Source organism: Crocuta crocuta, unplaced genomic scaffold (genome assembly GCF_008692635.1).
Source record: "Crocuta crocuta isolate KB4526 unplaced genomic scaffold, BGI_CrCroc_1.0 scaffold113, whole genome shotgun sequence".
Taxonomy (NCBI): Eukaryota; Metazoa; Chordata; class Mammalia; order Carnivora; family Hyaenidae; genus Crocuta; species Crocuta crocuta.
In genome coordinates this window covers 1,973,538-1,997,221 of record NW_027530368.1, presented here as the reverse complement: position 1 = coordinate 1,997,221, position 23,684 = coordinate 1,973,538, and the positions used below count along the sequence as shown (strand labels likewise).

At 35.8% G+C, this 23,684-nt stretch overlaps 1 protein-coding gene across 2 annotated transcripts in view; it reads left to right on the top strand.

The window, feature by feature from the left end:
- The window catches only part of ALMS1 (ALMS1 centrosome and basal body associated protein), a 193,603-nt gene that overhangs the window by 150,915 nt on the left and 19,004 nt on the right, over positions 1-23,684 (top strand). For both annotated transcript variants that reach the window (XM_077766284.1, XM_077766283.1), the window contains one exon: positions 1,007-2,154. In XM_077766284.1, the coding sequence (XP_077622410.1) occupies positions 1,007-2,154 (1,148 nt within the window). The remainder of the gene's footprint in view (positions 1-1,006; positions 2,155-23,684) is intronic.

Here is a 23,684-nt window from a genome sequence, read left to right as displayed (position 1 = left end):
AATCTGTAGTGTGGGAGGAAAGGATCCCATAGCTCCAAGTGTTACTTTGTTGCATGTAAATGGTAAATGTTTTTGTTTCTACTCATGATTTGGAACTCCAGAAATGTGTATATTAGTGTTAGGGTTTGTAATTGTAAGATTTTCTTATACCTAAAACTGCCTGTTTTGATGAAGAATAATGACTGTCAAAATCTGAAGATGAAGGTGGTAACTTTTATGTGAGGTTTATTTTACCACTATAAAAAAAATGGGGGAAAATGTAAAGATGGTTCAGAGAAAGGAATTTTAAAAATCTCTAAGACGGAAGTTTTTTTTTTTTTTTAATCCCACCATTTACTGATGATGAAAATGAAGTCTCAGGTGTCTTAGCTGAAAATACGGTTAACAATACCTATCTCTCCATTTTATCAACAAGATTGAATTAAAAGGAAAAAAGACAGATATAGAGCACATATCATACTCCCCGCATGCCAGGCAGTGAATACATAGTAGTTTCTGTTACAATCCAGAGAAGTAAAGTGCCTTTCTAAGGTCACACAGCCAGTCTATGGCAGAATCTAGCCCAGAATCCAAGTCTTTTGACTCTTAGTCCCTTCAAGTTTTATTGTGCCAATCTAGTCCATAGACACACAACTGGAACCCTTTGTGCAGGCAGTGAATTTTCTGAAACTGCTCTTTCCTTAGGTCTTTTTCTATATCTAAAGTATTAAGTATGGATACTATTTTGTTTTTCATTTTTTTAAGGTTTATTTATTTTTGAGAGAGAGAGAGAGCATAAGCAGGGGAGGGTCAGATAGAGAGGGGGATGCAGAATCTGAAGCAGGCTCCAGGCTCTGAGCTGTCAGCACAGAGCCCAATACCGGGCAAAACTCACGAACCATGAGATCATGACTTGAGCTGAAGTCGGATGCTTAACCGAATGAGCCACCCAGGCGCCCCTAAGGGTGAATACTATTTTCTAAAGGGAATACAAATATTTTGAAAATCTTTTTCTTCTCCTTTTCAGAGTCCAGACGTCATTCAGAATTTGAAAATACTACCCACTCTGTCTTCAGGTCAGCCAAATTTTACTTTCATCATCCAGTGCACCTACCAAGTGATCAAGATGTTTGCCATGAATCCTTAGGGAGGAGTGTTTTCATGAGACATTCTTGGAAAGATTTCTTTCAGCATCATCCAGACAAACGAAGAGAACACACTTGTCTTCCTTCCCCTCATGAAAATGGGGAAAAGACCAAGGCAGATTATACCAGAATAGAGAGCCTCAGTATCAACCTAAACTTGGAAAACAAAGAAGTGATGCATCCAGCTAAAAGTCAGGCTAGAGATTATCCAAAAAGTGACAAACAAACGAATGATCCAAAAAGGGATCATAAGTTCACCCCAGACCTAACAACTCAGCACACTGTGAGTTTGAATGAACTCTGGAACAAGTATCAGGAGCGACAGAAACAAAAGAAACCTCCCGAGTTCAGTGACAGAAAAGAACTGTCCTTGGTGGAGCGACTTGATCGTTTGGCTAAACTTCTTCAGAATCCCATCACATATTCCCTCTGGACCTCTGAAAGCACACAAGACGATAGCAGAGGGGAACAGGATATTAAGCAACAGCAGAAAATCAAGCTTCAGAAAAAGAAGCGGCATAAGAGCCTCGAGAAATGCCATAAAAACACAGGAGATCTTAAAAAAAGCAAAGCGCTTTCTACCCATCAAGCTGAGAAGCCCAATCAGATTAAAATTGAACAGATTAAATTTGATAAATATATCCTGAGAAAACAGCCAGATTTTCGTTACGTAAACAACACTTCCTCAGATTCTAGACCCTCTGAGGAAAGTGAGCTGCTCACAGACACTGCCACCAACATCCTTTCCACCACCAATTCTCCTGTGGAATCTGATATCTTGACCCAAACAGATAAAGAGGTGACTTTGCAGGAGAGGAGCAGCTCTATTTCCACCATTGACACTGCTCGACTGATCCAAGCTTTTGGCCATGAGAGAGTTTGCCTGTCACCCAGACGCATTAAATTATACAGCAGCATTACTGACCACCAGCGGAGATACCTTGAGAGGCGGAGCAAGAAGAATAAGAAAGCATTGAATACAGGTCATCCCCAAATGACTTCTGAGCACACCAGAAGGAAACACATCCAGGTACATGGCTACAAATTCCGTCTGGCAATGTGACTGCCTTTTTCATGGACTTTTTAGTTAAGCTTTTGCACACAGGTGAAAGAAAAGCCAATTGCCCTTTCCTCACTATAACATTTCGTACCAACTGGAAAAGAGTGAGAAAGTGTAGTACAGTGCTATTGTGAGTTGTCATTCTTTTCTTCAACAATCAGTTACGACGAAGGGCTTTGCTGCTAAATACTTCAAATCTGCAGAGTGTACCCCTGTCACAGGGGTGCTTCCAGTTTAGGACTACCTCCATTCTGAACAATAGTGCCTGGCCTTTTCTGTTTGTTTAGGGGTTTTTTTGCTTATTTATTCCTCCCTGTCTTTCAAGAAATTTTGAGGTGCTTTTAAACACGTACACAGATATACACATATACAAATATACCGACACATGCACATGTAAGTAATACAATAATGATTTTTTTGAGTAAGTGAAGAATTATAATGATAGAAAATTCAGTTAAAGCCAGTGAGGGCTGAGCTACAACATGATTTTTAAAAGATAAATAAATGAAGAATTGTGAGTGATGGGAAGACAAGTTGAAGCCAGAAAGGAGATAAATAAATATACCTTGTGGATATGGTTGCCAGAAGTGAGCCACACATTTTGCTCTATGTTTTCTAGCACTTGGTGTTGCTACAACTTTGTGATCAATTACATAATAAGTCTCTGATATAAAAACTAAGTTTTCAAAAGCATTATAAATATTTCTGATACTGAGACCTAAGAGAAATTTCTCTCATCTGTTCTCATAAAGAAAGCTCCACAGTGTATGTAAGAGTCCTCAACAGCATCCTTAACAAGAAATTCAGTAACAACATCCATAAGGTTAATATGACCATTAAGTTAGGGAGCTTCAGTAAAGGCAGATTTCAAGGGGGCAGCAAATGCAAACTATTCCTTTAACCCAAGAATAAAATGTAGGGTATCTAGAGGAGTGTTCTCCAGAGAGGGATGCTTACAGCATGGGCCACTAGAGGATAGACCAAAAAATGATGGATTTATATTTATTTTTCTCAACCTTTTAAAATTTATATTTCTGTATATGTTTTATAACCTAAATAGAGCCATAATTTATAACATAAATATCTACTTTTATAATTTGTGCTCAAAAATATTTAATCAGTAGACCTGCATGATCAAAAAAACTTAGAGATCACTAGTCTAGAGGCAAGACAAGACATTGAGACAGTTTACCATAAATATTTTTTTCTCATAATTGAGTCTTTGGTAGGTATTAAATGATAGTGATTCCATATATTAATAGTACAATATGACTTTTCAAAGTAGGCAAAAAATTGTCCCATGGAGGAGATAGGGAAAAAAGATCTCAGTAGAGGGTTTGGGTGTGTGTGGTAAAACCCATATACTTCACATACATAAAGTTTACAGTTTTAACCATTTTAAAGCATACAGTTCAGTGACACTGAGTATATTCACAGTGTTTTACGTATCACTACTATCCAGTTCATGCACTTTTTCATCACTCCAGTAGAAACTTCATAACCATTAAGCAGTCGCTCTCTATTCCCCTCCCACCAGCCCCAACAACCACGAACTACTTCTGTCTCCGTTGCCTGTTGTTCTGTGCATCTCATAGAAATGGAATCATACAATATGTGATCAAGTCAGACTTCTGTCACTTTAACATATTTTTGAGGTTCATCCGTGGCCTAGCATGTATCAGTACTTTATTGCTTTATATGGGTGAATAATATTCCATTGCATGTATATACTACATTTTATTTATCTCTTCGTCTGTTTATGGACATTTAGGTTGTTTCCATCTTTTGGCTACTCTAAAAAGAGCAGATAAGAACATTTGTATGCAAGTTTTTGTTTGAACACCTGTGGACAGTTCTTTTGATTATATACTAAGGAGTGAAAGTACTGGGTCATATGGTAATTCTGTGTTTAGCCTATTGAGTAACCACCAAACTGTTTTCCATAATGGATACACCATTTATAGTCCTACCAGCGAAGTCTGAGCCCCCCATTTTTTCCACACTTGCCAGCACTTTTTATTTATCTGGTTTTATGGCTTGTGTGTCTGTATGGGGTTTTTGTTGTTGTTGTTGTTGTTGTTGTTTTGCCATGCTAGTAGGTATGAAGTGGAATCTCCTACTCAGTGTCATTTTGATTGTGGTTTGATTTGTTTTTCCCTTTTCTAATGACGATAAGCATCTTTTCCTGTGCTTGTTGGCCATATATATATCTTCTTTGGAGAAACGTCTATTCAGGTTTTTGCCCTCTTATAATTGTCACTTTGAATTGCAAAAGTTCTTTATTTATTCTGGATTGTAGATTCTTATTGGGTATGTAAAGTATTTGCTTCCATCCTCTGGGTTGTCTTTTCACTCACTTATTACCATCCTTTGATCCACAGTAGTTTACTTTTAATGAAGTCCTATTGGTTTTTTTTTTGTTGCTTGTGTTTTTAGTGTCCTAAGAAACCACTGCCAAATCCAGAATCTTGTCCCTATTTTTAAGAATTTTTGATTTGCATATTTGATGTGTATTGGGTTAATATTTGTATATGATATAAGGTAAGGGTGAAACATCATTCTTTTCCACATGGATACCCACTTGTCCTGGCACCAGTCATTGAAGACACTATTCTTTCCCCATTGAATGGTCTTGGCACTCTTGTCAAAAATCAACTGACAATGGATGTGAAGGTTTATTTTGGAGCCCTCAGTTGCATTCCTTTGATCAACATGTCAATCCATACTCCATTACTGCAATATTTTTTATTACTGTAGGTTTGTAGTGAATTTTAAAATTGAGAAGCTTGAGTTCTCCAATTTTATTCTTTTTCAAGACTACTTGGCTCCTTAGGCCCCTTGTATTTGCATATGAATTTTAGGATCAGCTTTTCCATTTCTGCCAAAACAGGTCATTGGGATTTTGATATTAATTAAACATTAAATTTACAGATTGGTTTGGAGTTTATTGCCATCTTAATTAAGTCTTCCAGGCTGTGAACACGGAATATCTTAATATTTATTTAGGTTTTTAATTTCTTCCAGCAATGTTTTGTAGTTTTCATTGTACAGATCTTAGACCTTACCTTTTTGGTTAAATTTATTCTTATTTGAATATCTTGTTCTCTTTTTTTTCATTCTTAATTGTAAAATACATATAACAAAATTTTTCATCTTACCCATTTTTAAGTGTGCAGCTTGATACATTAATATCATTGTGTAGACATCACCATCATCCATCTCAGGAATTCTTGTCATCCTGCAGACTTGAAACTCTATACCCACTCAGACAACTCCTCATGCCACTTGATGCTCAGCCCCTGACAACTACCATTCTGCTTTCTGTCTCTGAATTTGACTACTCTAGGTACCTCATGTAAGTGGAATCATACATCATTTGTCTTTTAGTAATAGGCTGATTTCATTTAGCAAAATATCCTCAAGGTTCATCCATGTTGTAGCATGTAACAGGATTTTCTTATTTTTTAAGGGTGAATGATATTCTATTGGATGTATAAAGCACATTTTACTTATCCATTCATCTCTTAATAGTTGGGGTACTCCATCTTTTGACTATTGTGAATAATTTTGCTGTAGATATAGGGGTACAAATATCTCTTCAAGAGCCTGCTTTCAATTGGTGGGGACAGGGTGGGGGGTAATAAAGCCAGAAGTAGAATGCCGAATCATATGGAATTCACTTTTTAATTATTTGAGGAACTGCCATGTTATAGTCCCACCAACAGTGCACAGGGATTCCAGTTTCTCCGTATCCTCGCCAACCCGTGTTTTGTTTTTTTATAAAAATAGTCATCCTAATGAGTGTGAAGTGGCATGTCATTGTGTTTTGATTAATAGGTCCCTAATGATTAGTGATATCAAACATCTTAATGTGCTTACTAGTTATTTGTATGTGATCTCTGGAGAAATATCTGTTCAAGTACTTTTCCTGTTTTTTAATCAAGTATTTTTTTATTATTCATTTGTAGGATTTCTTTATATGTTCTGGATATTAACCTCTTCTATCTAATTTGTAGTATTCTCTCTCATTCCATGGGCTGCCTTTTCATTCTGTTGATTTTGTCCTCAGATGCACAGACATTTTTAATTTAGATGTAATCCAGTTTATCTATTTTTGCTTTTGGTGTCATATCCTAAGAGTTTTATGGTTTTAGGTCTCTTGTTTAGGTCTTTCGTCCATTTTGAGGTAAGTTTTTGTATATAGTGCAAAGTAAGGCTCCAAGTTCATTCTTTTGCATGTGGATATCTAGTCCCAGCACCATTTGTTGGAAAAAAGACTCTGTTTTCCATTGAATGGTCTTAGAAAAATTATTTGACTATCTATATCTATATCTATCTATATCTATATAGATAGTTATAGATAGTTATCTATATAGATATAGATATATGAGGGTTTATTTCAGGCTCCCTATTCTATTCTATTCTATTCTATTCTATTCTATTCTATTCTATTCTATTCTGTTCTATTCTCTTGGTCTTTATGTCCTTCTTTAGGCCAGTACCACACTATTTTTGGTTTACTGTATCTTTGTAATGAATTTTGAAATCAGCAAGTATAGAACCTCCAATTTGGTCTTCTTTTTCAAGACTGTTCTGGCTATTCAGAGTCCCTTGAAATTCTATATTTTTGTAAGTTTTTCTTTTCAGTGGTATTTAAGTGTAATTGTCTTCTTAATTTCATGTTTTCATTGCTTATTCCTAGTGTATAGATATACAACTAATTTTTGCATATTGGTTTTGTACCCTATAACTTTACTTAATTCATTTGTTAATCCCACTTTTGTTGTGGATTCTTTAGGATTTTCTACGATCATGTCATCTGTGAATAGAAATAGTCTTACTTCCTCCTTTTCAATTTGAGTGCCCTTTATTTACTTTCTGTCTAGAACTTCCAGACCAATAGTGTCAAGTAGAAGTGGCAGACGTGTCTTGTTCCTGATCTTAGAAGGAAAACATTTAGTCTTTTACCATTGAGAATAATGTTAGCTTGAGTTTTCATATATGACTTTTATCATGTTAAGGAAGTTCCCTTTCTTTCCTGATGATTATCTTTACCATGAAAGTTTTGTGTTTTTTGCCAGGTATATCAGCATCTATTGGGCTGATCATCTGGGTCTTTTTTTCCTTTTACTCTATTAATATGGTATAGATTGATAATCATGTATTGAAACAACCTTGCATTCCTGGGATAAATCCTTAAATATCCCTTCATCTTGATATATAATTCTTTTCATATGCTCCTGGATTCACTTTGCTAGAATTTTTAAGAGGACTTTGACATCTCTGTGCAGGATATTGATCTATAGTTTTCTTGCAATACCTTTGTCTGCCTTTGGTATCAGGGTAATAACTGGCATCACAGAGTGAGTTAGGACATTGTCCCTCATTTATTTTTCAGATGAGTTTGAGAAGAATTGGTGTTAATGATTGATATTTTCTTTAAATGTGTAGTAGAATTCATCAGTGAAGCCACTGGTCATGGGTTTTTCTTTGGGGGAAAAAACTTATTACTGATTCAATCTCTTTACTGTAAGTCGACTCAGATTTTCTATTTCTTCTTCAGTCATTTTTTTTTTTTGTAGTTTGTGTGTTTATAAGAATTTATTTATCTCTTTGGTTTTCTAGTCATATTCTGTTTATCTTCACTCTAATCTTTATTACTTACTTCTACTTGCTTTGGTTTTAGTTTTCTCTTTTTTTCTAATCCCGTACAGTTTAAAGTTACTGATTTTAAGTTATTCTGTGTAAGTGATGAATCACTAAATCCTACACCTGACGCTAATATTACACTGTATGTTAACTAATTGGAATTTAAATAAAAACTGGGAAGGAGGGGCACCTGGGTAGCTCAGTTGGTTAAGCGTCCAACTTCAGCGTACGTCATGATCTCACAGTTTGTGAGTTCGAGCCCCACATTGGGCTCTGCTGGTGGCTCAGAGCCTGGAGCCTGCTTCAGATTCTGTGTCTTCCTCTCTCTTTACCCCTCTCCCACTCAAATGCGCTCTCTTTTTCAAACACACAAATAAATAAAAATTAAATTTTTTTATTTCAAATATTTTAAAAAACTGGGAAGGAAAAAAATAAAAATTTTTTTAAACATTTATTCATTTTTGAGAGACAGAGCACAAGGTAGGAGGGTCAGATAGAAGGAGACACTGAATATGAAGCAGGCCCATGCTCTTAGCTGTCAGCACAGAGCGTGACTCAGGGCTGGAACGCATGAACTGTGAGATCAGACCTGAGCTGAGGTTGGACACTTTTCAGGTATTTACCACTATAAATTTCCTCTGAGCCCTGCTTTTGCAGATATAAATTTTTTTCTAAACTGCCTTTGCTGCATTCCGAAGTTTTTATATGTGTTTTCATTTTCATTCATCTCAAAGTATTTTCTAATTTCCCTTGTAATTTCTTTTTTAACTATTAATAGTTTGTTAATTCCCACATTTTTGTTTATTTTCCAAATATCTTTTTATTTCTAGTTTCATACAATTGTGGTCAAAGAATATACTTGAATATATAATTTAAAGTATTTGAGTCCTTTTAAATTTGTAGTGACTTGTTTTATACCATAGTATATAATCTCTTATGGAGAATTTTCATGTGCACGTGAGAGAATTATGCTGTTGTTGTTTGGAGTGTTCTATATATGTCTATTAGGTCTATTTGGTTTATAGTGTCATTCAAATCATCTATTTCCATACTGGCCTTTTATGTAGTTTTTCTATCATATTGGAAATCATGTATTGAAGCCTGAAACTATTAATGTGGAACTGTTTCTTCATTCAGTTCTGTCCATTTTTTTGCTTCATTTATTTTGAAGCTTTGTGATCAGGTATTTTTATGTTGGTAATTGTTATATCTTCTTCATGGGTTGACCATCTTATCAATAAATAATCCCCTTTATCTTTTGTAATGATTTTTAATCCAAAGTCTGTTTTGTTTGATATTAGTAGAGCTGCCCCGGCTTTCTTTCGTTGCTACTATTTACATAGAATATCTAATCCATCCTTTTACTTTCTTTGTTTCTTTTTTCTCCATCCTTTTACTGTGTCTTTGGATCTAAAGGGAGTCTTTTTCAAAATGGAGTGGGGAATAGGGGACAGTGAGGGGATGGCAGTTTGGGCTGTATATCTTTCTGTGGGGTTGGTTGAAGACCCTGTCGTTCTCTGATGAGTGCTGTGGAGGAGGCCAGAGCAGAATGACTTTATTCCATTAATAACATCTGGCAAAAACAGTATAGTACCGATAACATTTCCAATACCAGCTACCATACATTGAAAATTTTAAGTGGACATTTGCCAGCATGGACTTTGTGATAAAGATAAGGTTGAGGGTCAGGGTCAGCCTTTCCTGAGCATGGATTTCTTTCTCAGATGAAAGCCCTGACTACATGGGTTCTAGAAGCAGTGGTCTGGAATTGTAGGGTGTATTACCAGAACAATGTGCATATCTGACCCCTTCTGATGAAAGGAACTAGGGTGGCAACAACAGTAAATCCTGTTCTTGAAAATATGACAGTCTAATTGAAATGGGCTAAAGCATCAATTCCATTCTGTGTCTTTGTGTTATTTTAGTAATTTTTTAATGTTTTATTTATTTCTGAGAGAGACACTGTAAGCAGCGGAGGGTCAGAGAGAGAGGGAGGTACAGAATCTGAAACAGGCTCCAGGCTCTGAGCTAACTGTCAGCACAGAGCCTGACACGGGGCTCGAACCCACAAACCATGAGATCGTGACCTGAGTCGAAGTCGGACTCTTAACCGACTAAGCCACCCAGGCGCCCCATCTTTGTGTTATTTTAAATTACAGTTGAACCTTAAACAACATGGATGTGAGCAACATAGGTGTGAAATATCTAATTATATGCAGATTTTTTTGATAAATACAGTACTATATTTTCTCTTAAGATTTTTTTAAGAAATATTTTTATTTTTTAACTATTTATTTATTTATTTTAGAGAGAGAGCAAGCACGTGTACGGACATGCACTGGGAAGGGGCAGAATGGGTGTAGGGGAGAGAATCTAAAGCAGGCTCAGAGCCAGCACAGAGCCTGATGCGGGGCTCAGTCTCACGACTATGAGATCTTGACCTGAGCTGGAATCAAGAATCAGATGCTTAACCAACTGAGCCACTGAGGCACCCCTCTTAAGATTTTCTTAATAATATTTTCTTTTTGGGGGCACCTGGATAGCTCAATCAGTTAAGTATCTGGTTTCAGTTCAGTTCATGATCTCACGGCTTCTGAGTTTGAGCTCCTTATTGGGCTGTCTGCTGTCACCAGCCCACTTTGGATCCTCTGTCCCTCTCTCTGCCTTTCCCCTGCTCATGCTCTCCCTCTCTCAAAAATAAACATTAAGAAAATTTTATAAAGAGGGAAAGTGTCTAAAAATTTGTTTTCTTTAGCTTACTTTATTATAAGAATAGTGTTAATCAACTGTTTATGTTATTATAAGGTTTCTGGTCAGCCATAGGCTATTAATTCTGGGGGGAGTCAAAAGTTACACATTGATTTTCTACCACCTTTAGGGGTCAGCACCCCTTTTCCCTATATTCAGGGGTCAACTGTATAGGAAAACAGCCTCAGTGCAAAACAGGTGTTTGTATGATCTTATTAAATTTGCCTTAGATTGAGGCGCCTGGATGGCTCAGTTGGTTAAGCATCCAACTTCAGCTCAGGTCATGTTTTCTCAGTTTGTGAGTTTGAACCCTGCATCAGGCTCTGTGCTGACAGCTCAGAGCCTGGAGCCTGCTTCAGATCCTGTGTCTCCCTCTCTCTCTACCCATACCCACCCCACCCCCAAAATAAACATTTTTAAAAAATCAAATTTGCCTTAGATTTTAAAAATGAATGAAGTCTTTCTTAGACAACATATAGGTGGATTATGTTCTTTAAAATTCATTCTTCCATCTCTACCTTTTAATTGGAAAGTTTAATCTATTTACATTTAAAGTAATTACTGATACGAAAGGACTTTGACAATTTTGCCGTTATTTATGTCTAACATAAATTTTTTTTCTTTTTCAATTCTTCTGTTACTACCTTCTTTTGTATTTAATTGATTTCCTATAGAGGCGCCTGGGTGGCTTAGTCGGTTAAGCGTCCGACTTTCACTTAGGTCATGATCTCGCGGTTTGTGGGTTCAAGCCCCGCGTCGGGCTCTGGGCTGACTGCCCGCTCAGAGCCTGGAGCCTGTTTCAGTCTGTGACTCCCTCTCTCTCTGATCCTCCCTGCTCACGCTGTCTCTCTCTCTCTCTCCTAGATATAAATAAAACATTTAAAAATTAAAAAAAATAATTGATTTCCTATAATGAAATGAGATTCCTATCTCATTTCCTTTCCTTTATATTTTTAGTTATTTTCTTAGGGATTACAGTTACTCTTACAGATAAAACAACACATATGAAATAATGCCAATCTGGCTTCAATAATATACAAAACTCTGCTTCTGTACCTCTCTGCCTCTCACTCTTAATTGTTATAGATTACATCTTTATACTTTCCGTGCCCATTAACACAGATTTGTAATTATTTTTATGCATGTCTTTTAAATCTTACAGGAAAAGAAAGAGAAGTTAAAACCAGAAATACATTACTGACTTTCATATTTACCAGTGTTATTTCTTCATATGACTTCATATGGCTTTATTTATTTCTTCACATGGCTTCCCTTGTTGCCTCATGTTGTTTCATTTCAACTGAAGGAGTCCCTTTAACATTTCTTTTAGGGCAAGTCTTCTAGTAATGAATTATTTCAACTTTTGTTTATCTGGGAATGTCTTAATTTCATCTTCATTCTTGAAAGATAGTTTTGCCAGATACAGATTTCTTTTTTCAGTTTTTTCGTCTCACTTTAAATGTCACCCTACTGCCTGTTGGCCTCCATCATTTTTTATGAGAAATTGGCAGTCTTACTGATGATCCCTTGTACATTTTGAGTCTCTTCATTCTCACTGCTTCAAGATTCTCTCTTTAATCTTTGTCAGTTAACAGTTTGATTATTGTGTGTCTTGGTGTGGAACTTGTTTTACGAGGAGTTCATTGAACTTCAATTTTAGATTCGTGTCTTTTATCAAATTTGAGAAGTTTCCAACCATTATTTCTTCACATATTTTTCCTGATTCTTTCTCTCTTCTTTTGACACTCCCACCATGCATATGTTGTAAGCTTGATGGTGTCTTACAAGTCTCTGAGACTCCGTCCAGTTTTCTTTATTCTGTTTTCTTTTTGCCCCTCAGACTGGATAATTTCATTTATGCTGTCTTCAGGTTCACAGATTCATCTGTTCAAATCTGCTGTTGAACTGCTCTGTGAATTTTTCATTTCAGTTATTTTACTTTTCAGCTTCATAATTTTCTATTTGTTTCCTTTGTTTTCTTTATTGATAATCTGTATTTGGTGAGACATCATTCTCATTATTTATTTGTCCATATGCTCTTCAAGCATAGTTGCTATGTTGATTTAAAGTCTTCTGTTCATTTTTTTTAAGTGCCCCATACTTTCTTGTTTGTTTACATGCCTTGTAATTTTTTTTGCTGAAAATTAGACATTTTGAATATCATAATGTGTTAACTTTGGAAAACAGATTACCTTCCCCTCCTCCCTAGGATTTTGTCATTACTGCTTGTTGTGGCTTAAAACTGTTGGTATGTTTAGTGATTTTTCTGAACTATTTTTGTACAAACTGTGTTTTTGATTTCTCTTTCTTTATTTAGCTCATTAGCTAGTTGTTTGACAGATTGCCTTAAGTGCCTGGAACCAAAAAAGAGAAAGCAAAAAAGAAAAGGAAAAAGGAAAAGAAAGGGAAAAAATTACCCAATTCCTTGAAGATTTTTTGTGTATTAGGGAAGCCAGTGCTTAGGTAGGCCACTTGCAACTCTGCCTTAGCCAAATTTGCAGCTTACACTGAAACTACAGATCAGCCAGTTGTGAAACATTATGGTCTTCTTGTGTCTTTTCTGAACATGTGTCTTGCCCTGTACATGAGCTTTCTTGTTTCCCTGAGGTACATCGGAGATTTTCAAAACCTCGTCTTCCCAAAATTCTCACTGTTTTTTTCCCTGGCTTTCCATTTGCCTAGTATTTTGATCAGCTGTTTTCTTCCCTTTGTTTTTGCCTTTTTCATTTAGCTTTCAATGTTTTCAAGGAAATTCCATCCTCTAAAATGCCCTCAGAGAGTTCCATGTTTAATTAAACAACATAGGCTCCTTGTGTTAGTTCTTCAGAGAATACTTAGGGAAGTTCAGTGAAACACTTCCTTGGGACCAAGATACTACAATGTGAATGCAGCTACTGTCTTTCAGTGCTATGCCAAAGAAGGGTAAATTAAAAGCCACAAAGCTCTCCTACCTTGTTTTAGTGGCTTTTTTGCTCCTATTTAAGTTTTCACTTAGTTGCCATAAACCTTTGTCTTCCAGAGTTCTGATGAGGTTGATTTTTTGGCATTTCTTGCCAGGTTTTTGTTTTGGTGTGTGTGTGTGTGTGTGTGTGTGTGTGTGTGTGTGTGTGTGGTTTGGTGGTTCTAGGGAAGAGACAGGTCCCTGGAGGTCCTTATTCTACCAATTTGCTGACATCCCTCTAAGGTAGAGTTTTGTATCCTTCCCAGAACAGCTACTGTTCCTTTTTTCTGAGTCTGCACTGTAATAGACACTTCCATAAAACTCTTCAATCTTTTTCCTGGTGGGAGTTTGTGGAGAAATAGCCAGCAAGAAGATGTAGACTCCTCCAATTTCTATAGCCCCCAAGGGCTTCACCCTCTTACCAGTATATACTTGGCCTCTACCACTTAATCCAGTCTCCTCCTTAAGGGTTTCCAGTGGTATCTCCTCCAGATGATCTGGTGCTCATGTTTCATATCTCCCTGCAGACAGTTGCTCTTTAGATTTTGGGCTAATGTTGACGTGTGACCTCAACTTTCTGACGACTTCAAGAAAAGTGATGAACTTAAAGTTGATATATTTTTGGGGGTGGTGGTATAAGGATAGGAGGACTGCTTTATTCAACTCTTTAGATCCCCAAATGAAAACGAAGTATATATATCCAGTAGATTTATAGTATTTAGACTTATGGTATTTTTATTAGTAGTACTTTCTAGATGTTCTATAATTATACCTTTGGATTTGCTGTTTGACCCAAGAGAAAAGTTTAGAGGATAATTTTTTTTTTTTTTTGTATTTCTGTAAGACTGGATTTATTGCCACTACATATGAACTTCTAATTTTAATGTATTATGATCAGAGATTGTACTCAGTTCTATTTCTGTTTTAAGGATATACAGAGATTTTCTTTGTGGCTTAACATATGAACCAAGTACTCCAAGGATGTGGAGTCTCCATATTAGAGTACAACATTTCAGTTCTATCTGGTAATTCACCTTTATTAATTACATTCTTCCCAAATATTTGTTTCGTTGGTCTGTTAAGCACTTCAAAGAGGTGCCTGGCTGGCTCAGTTGGTAGAGCATGTGACTCTTGATCTTGGGGTCATGAGTTCAAGGCCCACGTTGGGTATAGAACTTATTTTAAGGGGAAAAAAAAAAAGCTATGGTGTTGTCATGCACAAGAGTTAGGTAGACATACAAGATTAAAATATTGATGGTAAGTAAATGGGAAATGGAAAAAAAGTCAAAAAAACATATTTGAAGATTGATTTATCTTTGCGGTGATTAAAGGTTTATATATAGATGTTTATCTTATGTCTGGCATATAAACATTCATGATACTTTTTTATTCACTGTGAATTGTACCTAAATCATTCAAAGTTTTATTTTACATTTTTCAAAGTAGGTTTTATTTTCCATTTTTAATATGTTTGTCTTTGATTCTACTTCATCCAATGCGGTTTTTAAAACTTTATATTTGCATAGTTTCTCTTTGCCCATCCTTCTCGTTTTAGCTTTTCTGGATGACTTAGCTCAAATGTAAGTAGCATCTAGTTGAATTTAACTTTTCTCTCCCCACTGAATTTGAGCGTTTTTCTTTTGGGGTGAATTTATTTTACCTAACTCTGAAGTTATTAACAAAATGTTTGGTTTAAATTTATTATTTTTCCTGTTCTGATAAATTATAAATTTATTAAGTAAATGTTTATGATACAAAGTTCCATTTCAGACTGAGGCAAGTGGTAAAAAAATTTTATCATCTTAACCATTTTTAAATGCAAGGTTCTGTACTATTAAGCATATTCACATTGTTGTGAAATAGTTTCTAGAAATTTTTCATATTATAATACAGAAACTCTGTACCCCTTAAACATCAACTCCCCCTTTTGCTGAACCCCTTGTTCTACTTGATTTTAGATAGTTTCATATTAGTGGAATCATACATTATTTGTCTTTTATTAAGAGGCTTATTTTACTTAGCATAATGTCTTCATGGGTCATCTATATTGTACTGTATGACATGATTTTCTTTTTAAGGTTGAGTAATACTCCACTGTATGTATGTATCAGTTTTTGTTTATCCATTCATCCCTCAATGAACATTTAGGTTGCTTCCACCTCTTGATTATTGTGAATAATGCTGCTGTGAACATGGCTGTGCAGTAGGTCTTCAAGACCTTGCTTTCAGTTCTTTAAATATTTAATTTTTTTTTAAGGTTTATTTATTTTTGAGAGAGCACAAGCAGGGAAGGGTCAAAGAGAGAGGGAGACACACATTCCAAAGCAGGCTCCAGGCTCTGAGCTGTCAGCACAGAGCTGGATTATATAGTAATTCTATTTTTAATTGTTTGAGGAACCCCCATACTTTTCTGTAAAAACTGTACCATTTTATAGTCCCACCAACAATGTCTCCATATCCTTGCCAACACTTTCTGTTTTGTTATTGTTGCTGTTGTTGTTTAATAGCCATCCTAGTAGGTATGTAGTGATATTTCGTGTTTTTGATTTGCATGTCTCTGACAATTAGTGATGCTGGTCATCTTTTCATATGCTTATTGTTGGAGAAATGTCTATCCAAGGCCTTTACCCATTCTTGAGTCAAGTTAAAAAAAGTTTGTCATTGAGTTGTAGTTCTTTATATATTCTGGACATTAACCCCTTATCAAATATATAATTTATAAGTTTTTCTACCAGTCAGTGGGTTGCCTTTTCACTCTATTGATTGTGTCCTTTGATGCACAGATGTATTTAGTATTGATGTGGTCCCTGTTGTCTTCTTTTGCTTTTGTTCTCTGTAATTTTGACTGACATATCCCAGAAATCATTACCAAGTCCAGTGCCATGAAACTTTTCCCCTATGTGTTCTTTTAAGAGAGTTTTATGGTTTTAGGTCTTATGTTTAGGCCTTTACTCCATTTTGAGTTAATTTTTCTGGATGATGTAAAGTGAGGCTCAACTTCATTCTTGGCAAATGGGTATCTAGTTGTGCCAGCATCATTCGTTGAAGAGAAGTTTTCCCTTTGAGTGGTCTTGGCATCTTATCAAGAGTCAAAGATCCTTTGAGGATAGATCAAGGGGTTATTTCTAGGCCCTCTATTCTAGTCCACTGATCTATTTGTCTGCTTTTATGCCAGTACTAATTGTAGTACTGTACTGTACTGTAGTATGTTTTGAAATCAAGAAGTGTGAGTCCTTCAGCTTTGTTCTTTTTCAAAATTGTGTTGGTTCTTCAGGGTATTTTATTATTTTTAATGATTTCCTACTGTTTCCAGTCCTTTTTGTTCATTGCTGTATGATTTTCTTTGAGTTAATTGTTTTTCTGATAATTTAGCAACCATGTAATCTCACTGAATGCTATGTTTAAACCACTTTATCATCACCCTCAGATATGAAATAAGATCTGTTGACTCCATCATATGAAAAATTGAGAAATTGGTTGTGCTTGTCCTGTTTCTCCCTACCCACAGTCACACACACACACATACTTCCCCGAACCTACCATAATTATATTTTGTGAATTTTGTCTCAGTTCATTATTGTAGTATTACTACCCTGTTGACTAGCTTTATTTTTAAGAATTATAACATATAACTTCCATATTGTAAGCAAAATCACCATTTTGTATTAATTATGAATCTTTTCATAGAGCTGTTTATGAGTTTGTTAACTTAAATCACTCTGTTGTTTGGCTAGATTTTTAAAGAGTTGTTCAGAACTGAGCATCTCTTCAGTTCTTACAAATTGGAGACTCTCTCTTTATGTGAGAACAAACAACTTGGTTGGTTATAAAACTTTTGGATAATAATCCTTAATTCAAAATCTGTCAGTTTTACTTCCCTTTTCTGGGGGCATAAGCATTTAATGTTTCTGTATCAAAGGCAACCTTGATATATTTTTCCCTGTTGGGTCCTGGATTCCTATCTTTTTGTTGTTGTTGTTACTTTCCCAGGTTATGTCTCAGTTTTGGTTAATCTCTCTTGATTTATTTATTTTTTATTTATGTTCAAGTTAGTTAGTATGTAGGAGTAGAACCCAGTGATTCATCTCTTACATAGGACACCCCGTGCTCATCCCCAAAAGTGCCCTCCTTAATGCCTGTTACTCATTTAACCCATTCCCATCCCCCGCCTCCAGCAACCCTCATTTCATTCTCTGTATTTGAGAGTCTCTTATGGTTTGCCTCCCTCTCTGTTTTTATCTTATTTTTCCTTCCCTTCTCCTGTGTTCATCCATTGAGTTTCTCAAATTCCACTTATGAGAGAAATCATATGATCTTTTTCTCTGACTGACTTATTTTGCTTAGCATAATACCCTCCAGTTCCCATCCACGTTATTGCAAATGGCAAGGTTTCATTCTTTTCCATCACCAAGTAGTATTCCATTGTATGTATATGTATATAATATGTATATATGTGTACATTGTATGTGTATTACATCTTCTTAATCCATTCATCAGTTGATGGACATTTGGGCTCTTTCCATAATTTGGCTATTGTTGATAGCACTGCTATAAACATTGGGGTTCATGTGCCCCTTCAAATCAGCACTACTGTATCCTTTGCATGAATACTTAGTAGTGCAATTGCTGGGTTGTAAAGTAGTTCTATTTTTAATTTAACCTCCACACTGTTTTCCAGAGTGGCTGCATCAGGTTGCATTCCTACCAACAGTGCATGAAGGCTCCCCTTGCCCCACATCCTGGCTAATATCTGTTGTTTCCTGAGTTGTTAATTTTAGCCATTCTCAGAGGTGTGAGGTGGTATCTCATTGCAGTTTTGATTTGTATTTCCCTGATGATGAGTGATGTTGAGCATCTTTCCCTGTGTCTGTTTCCCACCTGGATGGCTTCTTTAGGAAAGCGTCTATTCATATCTTCTGCCCATTTCTTCACTGGATTATTTGTTTTCCGGGTGTTGACTTTGGTAAGTTCTTTATAGGTTTTGGATATTAACCCTTTATCCGTTATGTCATTTGCAAATATCTCCTTCCATTTCTTCGGTTGCCTTTTAGTCTGTTGATCGTTTCCTTTGCTGTACAGAAGCTTTTTATCTTGATGAGGTCCCAGTAGTTCATGTTTGCTTTTGTTTTCTTTTCCTCGGAAGACATGTCAAGTAAGAAGTTGCTGTGGCTGAGGTCAAAGAGGTAGGTTGCTGCCTGACTTCTCCTATAGGATTTTGATGGTTTCCTGTCTCACATGTAGGTCTTTCATCCATTTTGAATTTATTTTTGTGTATGGTGTGAGAAAGTGGCCCAGTTTCATTCTTCTGATGAATGTTGCTGTCCAATTCTCCCAGCACCATTTGCTAAAGAGACTGTATTTTTTCCATTGGATACTCTTTCCTGCTTTGTCAAAGATTTTTTTAATAAAATTCACATCCCCTGCAATTTACTCTTTCAACTATATAATTCATTGGTTTTTGGTGTATTCAGAGAAGGTTGTACAACCATCTCCACTAAACCAGAACATATTTGTTACACCAATAGTCTGTGTCCATTAACAGCCATTTTTTAGCCTCTCTTACCTCTCCCCACTCTTCAGCCATTAATTTACTTTCTGTCTCTGAATTTCCCTTTTCAAGACATTTCATACAAATGAATCCTGCGGTATGTGGCCTTTTGTTTTTGGCTTTCACTTAACATAGTATTTTCATAGTTTATCCATTTTGTAGCATGAATCAATACTCATTGTTTCTTACAGGTGAATAATATTCCACAAACATATACAATGTTTTGTTTATTCATGAGTTGATGGACATTTGGATTGTTTCTGCTTTTTGACCATTATGAAAAATGCTGCTATAAGCATTAATATACAAGTGTTTGTGTGGACATATGTTTTCAGTTTTCTTAGGTATATACCTAATAGTAGAATTGCTGCACCATATGGTAGTTACCTGTTTAACCTTTTGAGTAGCTGTACCATTTTACATTCCCACCAGGATCATATTCCAATTTCTCTCTATTCTTGTCAACACTTGGTATTATCTGTCTTTTTATTTTAACCATCCTAATGGGTATGAAATGGTATCCCATTGTAGTTTTAATTTGCATTTCCCTAATAACTATTAATTTTTGAACATCTTTTCATATACCTTTTGGCCATTTGTATATCTTCTTTAGAGAAATGTCTATCCAGATCTTCAAAAGGACTATTAGATTTTTTAATTGAGTTATTTGTCATTTTAGTATGGAGTTATATATTAACTTTTATATATTAAAGCTTGTATTTAAATTCCAGTTAGTTAACATACAGTGTGATATTAGTTGTGGGTATACAATATAGTAATTCAACCCTTTTATTATTATTTATTGAGGGGGGAAGGGTACGAACAGTGTAATATTAGTTGTGGGTGCACAATATAGCAGTTCAACCCTTTTTTTATTATTTATTGAGAGAGAAGGGAAGGGTACGAACAGGGGAGGGGCAGAGAGAAAGGGAGAGAGAGAATCCCAAGCAGGCTCCACATCAGCAACATGGAGCTGGATGTTGGCCTCAAACTCACGAACCATGAGATCATGACCTGAGCCGAAACTAAGAGTGAGACACCTAACTGACTGAGCCACCCAGGCACCCCATGATTCAACACTTCTATACATCACCTGGTACTCATCAGAGTATACTCCTTAATCTCATCACCTATTTAACCCTCTGGTAACCATCAATTTGTTCTCTATAATTAAGGGTCTGTTTCTTGGTTTGCCTCTCTCTCTCTTTTTTCCCTTTGCTTATTTATTTTGTTAATTAAATTCCACAGATGAGTGATAATCATATGGTATTTGTCTTTCTCTGACTTATTTTACTTAGCATAAAACTTGCTAGCTCCATCTACATCATTGCAAATGGCCAAGATTTCATTCTTGCCATTTTCATAAAAATGATTAATATTCCTTTGAAAAGTTTATTATTATTTAGAGAGAGAGAGTGGGGGTGGGGGACAGAGAGAAAGAAGCCCAAGCAGACTCCTTACAGAGCCCCATGCAGGGCTCAATCTCACAAGCCGTGAGATCATAACCTGAGCCAAAATCAAGAGTTGAACACTTAACCAACTGAGACACCTAGGCACCCCGAGTAATACCCCATTGTGTGTTTATCTTCTTTATCCATTCATCGGTTGATTAACACTTGGGCTCTTTCCATAATTTGGCTATTGTAGATAATGCTGCTGTAAACATTGGGGTGCATGTATCCCTTTGAATTAGTGTTTTTATAATTTGGGTGGTAAAAACCCAGTAGATCAATTACTAGGATATTTCTATTTTTAACTTTCTGAGGAACTTCTTTACTGTTTTCCATGGTGGCTCCACCAGGTTGCATTCCCACCAACAGTGCAAGAGGGTTCCCATTTCTCCACATCCTGGACAATACCTGCTATTTCTTGTGTTGTTGACTTTAGCTATTCTGACAGATATGAGGTGATCACCCATGTCTGTTCATGTCATCTGTTTTTCATTTCAAAAGACTTCTTCAATTTGTAATCTCCTGGCTAAGTTTTCTTAATTTTTTAAATAAAACTTCTGGTTTCTATTGCAGTAGTGTAATGCTATTATTTTTGTCCTCAGTTTTCTTCTTTAGTGACTGTCCTTGGTTCTCCAGCACTAAGGAGATACTCATTAATTGACAAATTGTGTTAATTTTGTCAACTGCCTCTTAATCTCCTTCGATTGTCTTAGTTTATCTTGGATACATTTCATTAGGTCCATGTTCTTTTTAATTTTCTCTAGAGTGAGAGTACAAATTATTTATTGGCTAAACTGGATAAGCTTTACAAAATAAGTTCTTGCTCTTTTTTTTTCCCTTCTGCTTTCCTGCTATAAAATATTTGCAAATATCTTTGTCTTTTGTTTTCGTATTATTTTTTTTGGCGCTCAGCTGTTCTGTGGAAACCATGTATATACCCACAAGGAATGTGGTTGAATTCTCTGTACTGTTTTAATACCTGTTTACAAAATATTGCTTTGAATCCTCTTCCCAGGACATGAACTTGAAGACTAATTGTGTATGGCTTTTGTTTCTTTTGCCTCTCAGAGTTTGGGAAAAGCAGAGGGATAATAGATAATTCTAGGACTCTGGAAGGTTACAGTAGTTGACATTTTTCTTTGCTGTTGTTAGAAAAGTTGGAAACTGGTGGCCACTTTACCAAGTGTGGAAGGAAAGTATCTAGTTCTATAGGACATACACTTGGTGTTTTATTATTGTACTATTTTAGAGTCAGCCGGTAACTGCTTTCATGGCATTGTCATGTGGTCAGTGAAATGGCTGGTCCTTATTGTTTTCTAGTAAATGTTAGTAATACAACTAAGATATTTGGACTGAAGAGATTATTTCCCAGACCTTTTTCTGACTCCTTGGCCAGAAGAAGTTACATAGTAAATCATTCTGGCTATGGCAGATGGTGCTATATTTTTTCAACTAGGAACATGTTTCCACTTTGGGCTATTGCTCTTTCTTCTGAGCAACTATTGCCTCAGTTCCTTCCTGGAAAGATCAGTGTAGTATTTTGAATTTAATGAACTCTCCTTTTACCCTTTTGCATAATCCTTTGTGTAGGAAGAGCTTTGTGAGGGCTTCTTAAATTTGGCCCCAGTTTTTCCTATAGATAGTACTTCTGGAATTTTGTGGTATGAGTTCAGTCCTTTCATAGATTCTGAATATTCCTTTCACTTTTTGCTTGTGTGTTTCAGTTATAGAAGAGGCTCATTAAACCTGTTGTTGTGCTCTCATATTTTCTAAAATCCATTCATCTATTTTCTCAGTGTTTCTCTGTCTCTCCTATAATTCAGTTTCTTCCTTTTCTGTAGGCTCCTTCCTCTCAACTAGAACCATGCTTACTTCCTTCCTCATCATGGACTGTGGAGGACTTGCCTAGCAGGATAATATCTATGGAGGCTTCTGCCACTTTACACCTTGCTCTTACTACAAAGTATCTTGTCAAAAGGATATCTCTTCATTTCTTTTGAATATAAAAGTAAAAAGGTAACTAAATACTAAGAGTTCAGATAATATAAAGGCCTTGGGAATCATCCATCATTCTCATCATTGTGAAAGAATCATGTGTAACATTTTCACAAATGAGCTTCCAGGTTTATAATTTATGATTTCACATACCTCTGCTGATCCTGGATATATTTCATTAGGCCCATGTTCTACTGTAGCTAAATACCAAAAGAAGAGGCCTCCATGAGAGAATAAAACAAGAGCTTTATTAGTGTTTGATTACATATGAACCAGTATTTCTTACATTTTTATAGTTTTTACAATCATGCTTATATATAGAAACAATAGTCAAAAAATGAAATCTAGTATGTATATTGTTTTGAAGCTGTACATTTAATATATCATAGACATCTTTTTATTTTTTTAATTATTTTATTTTAATAAACCCTGGCCTATAGTCATTTTAATGACTTTATGAGTTCCATTTTGTAAGTATAGTATATGTCTAATTAGTTCCTTAATGGCAGGTATTTAAATTGCTTTGAATTTTTCTTTATCATAATCTGCACTGTGATGAGTAGTCCTGTTATATCTTTATGGTTTTTTCTATTTCTTCAAGTCCTTTTTTATGCTTGGAATTTCTGGGAATTAAAAGTGTTTAACCACACTACTAAATTGTCCTCCTTAAATATTGAATCAATTATTTGTTCACCAATAATGAATAATTATAACTTGGTCATTACCTACAAGTAACATTCTTATTAATATCTGCCAATCAGGCCTGTTCTTGTTTACGTTTCTTTACCCACATCCACTAAGTTTTTATTTTCTTTTGTGTGTTTATTGACCATTCACACTTCCTATTTTATGAGCTACTTACCATGTCTTTAACCCAGGTGTCCTTAGATAGGCTAGGCTAATTTTTTCTCCTAAACATGTGTACCCAGGACATTTTGTAAACTCTTTGTACAGTTAAGGGTTTAGGAGTCAATATCGAGATAACAGCAGCTGTCAGGCCATTCTTCCCCTCTTCCTTTGATGACCCCTCTCCCTTCTGTGACTCACTTTCTCTGTGACTGTCTCCACTCAACTGTGCGATCTCTCCTCAGTCTCTGAAGTTCATGTTTCCCTCTCACTGCTGTATCTGCGCTCTGTCTGCTTCTCTGTTCTTTCTTTCTGCTTCTGT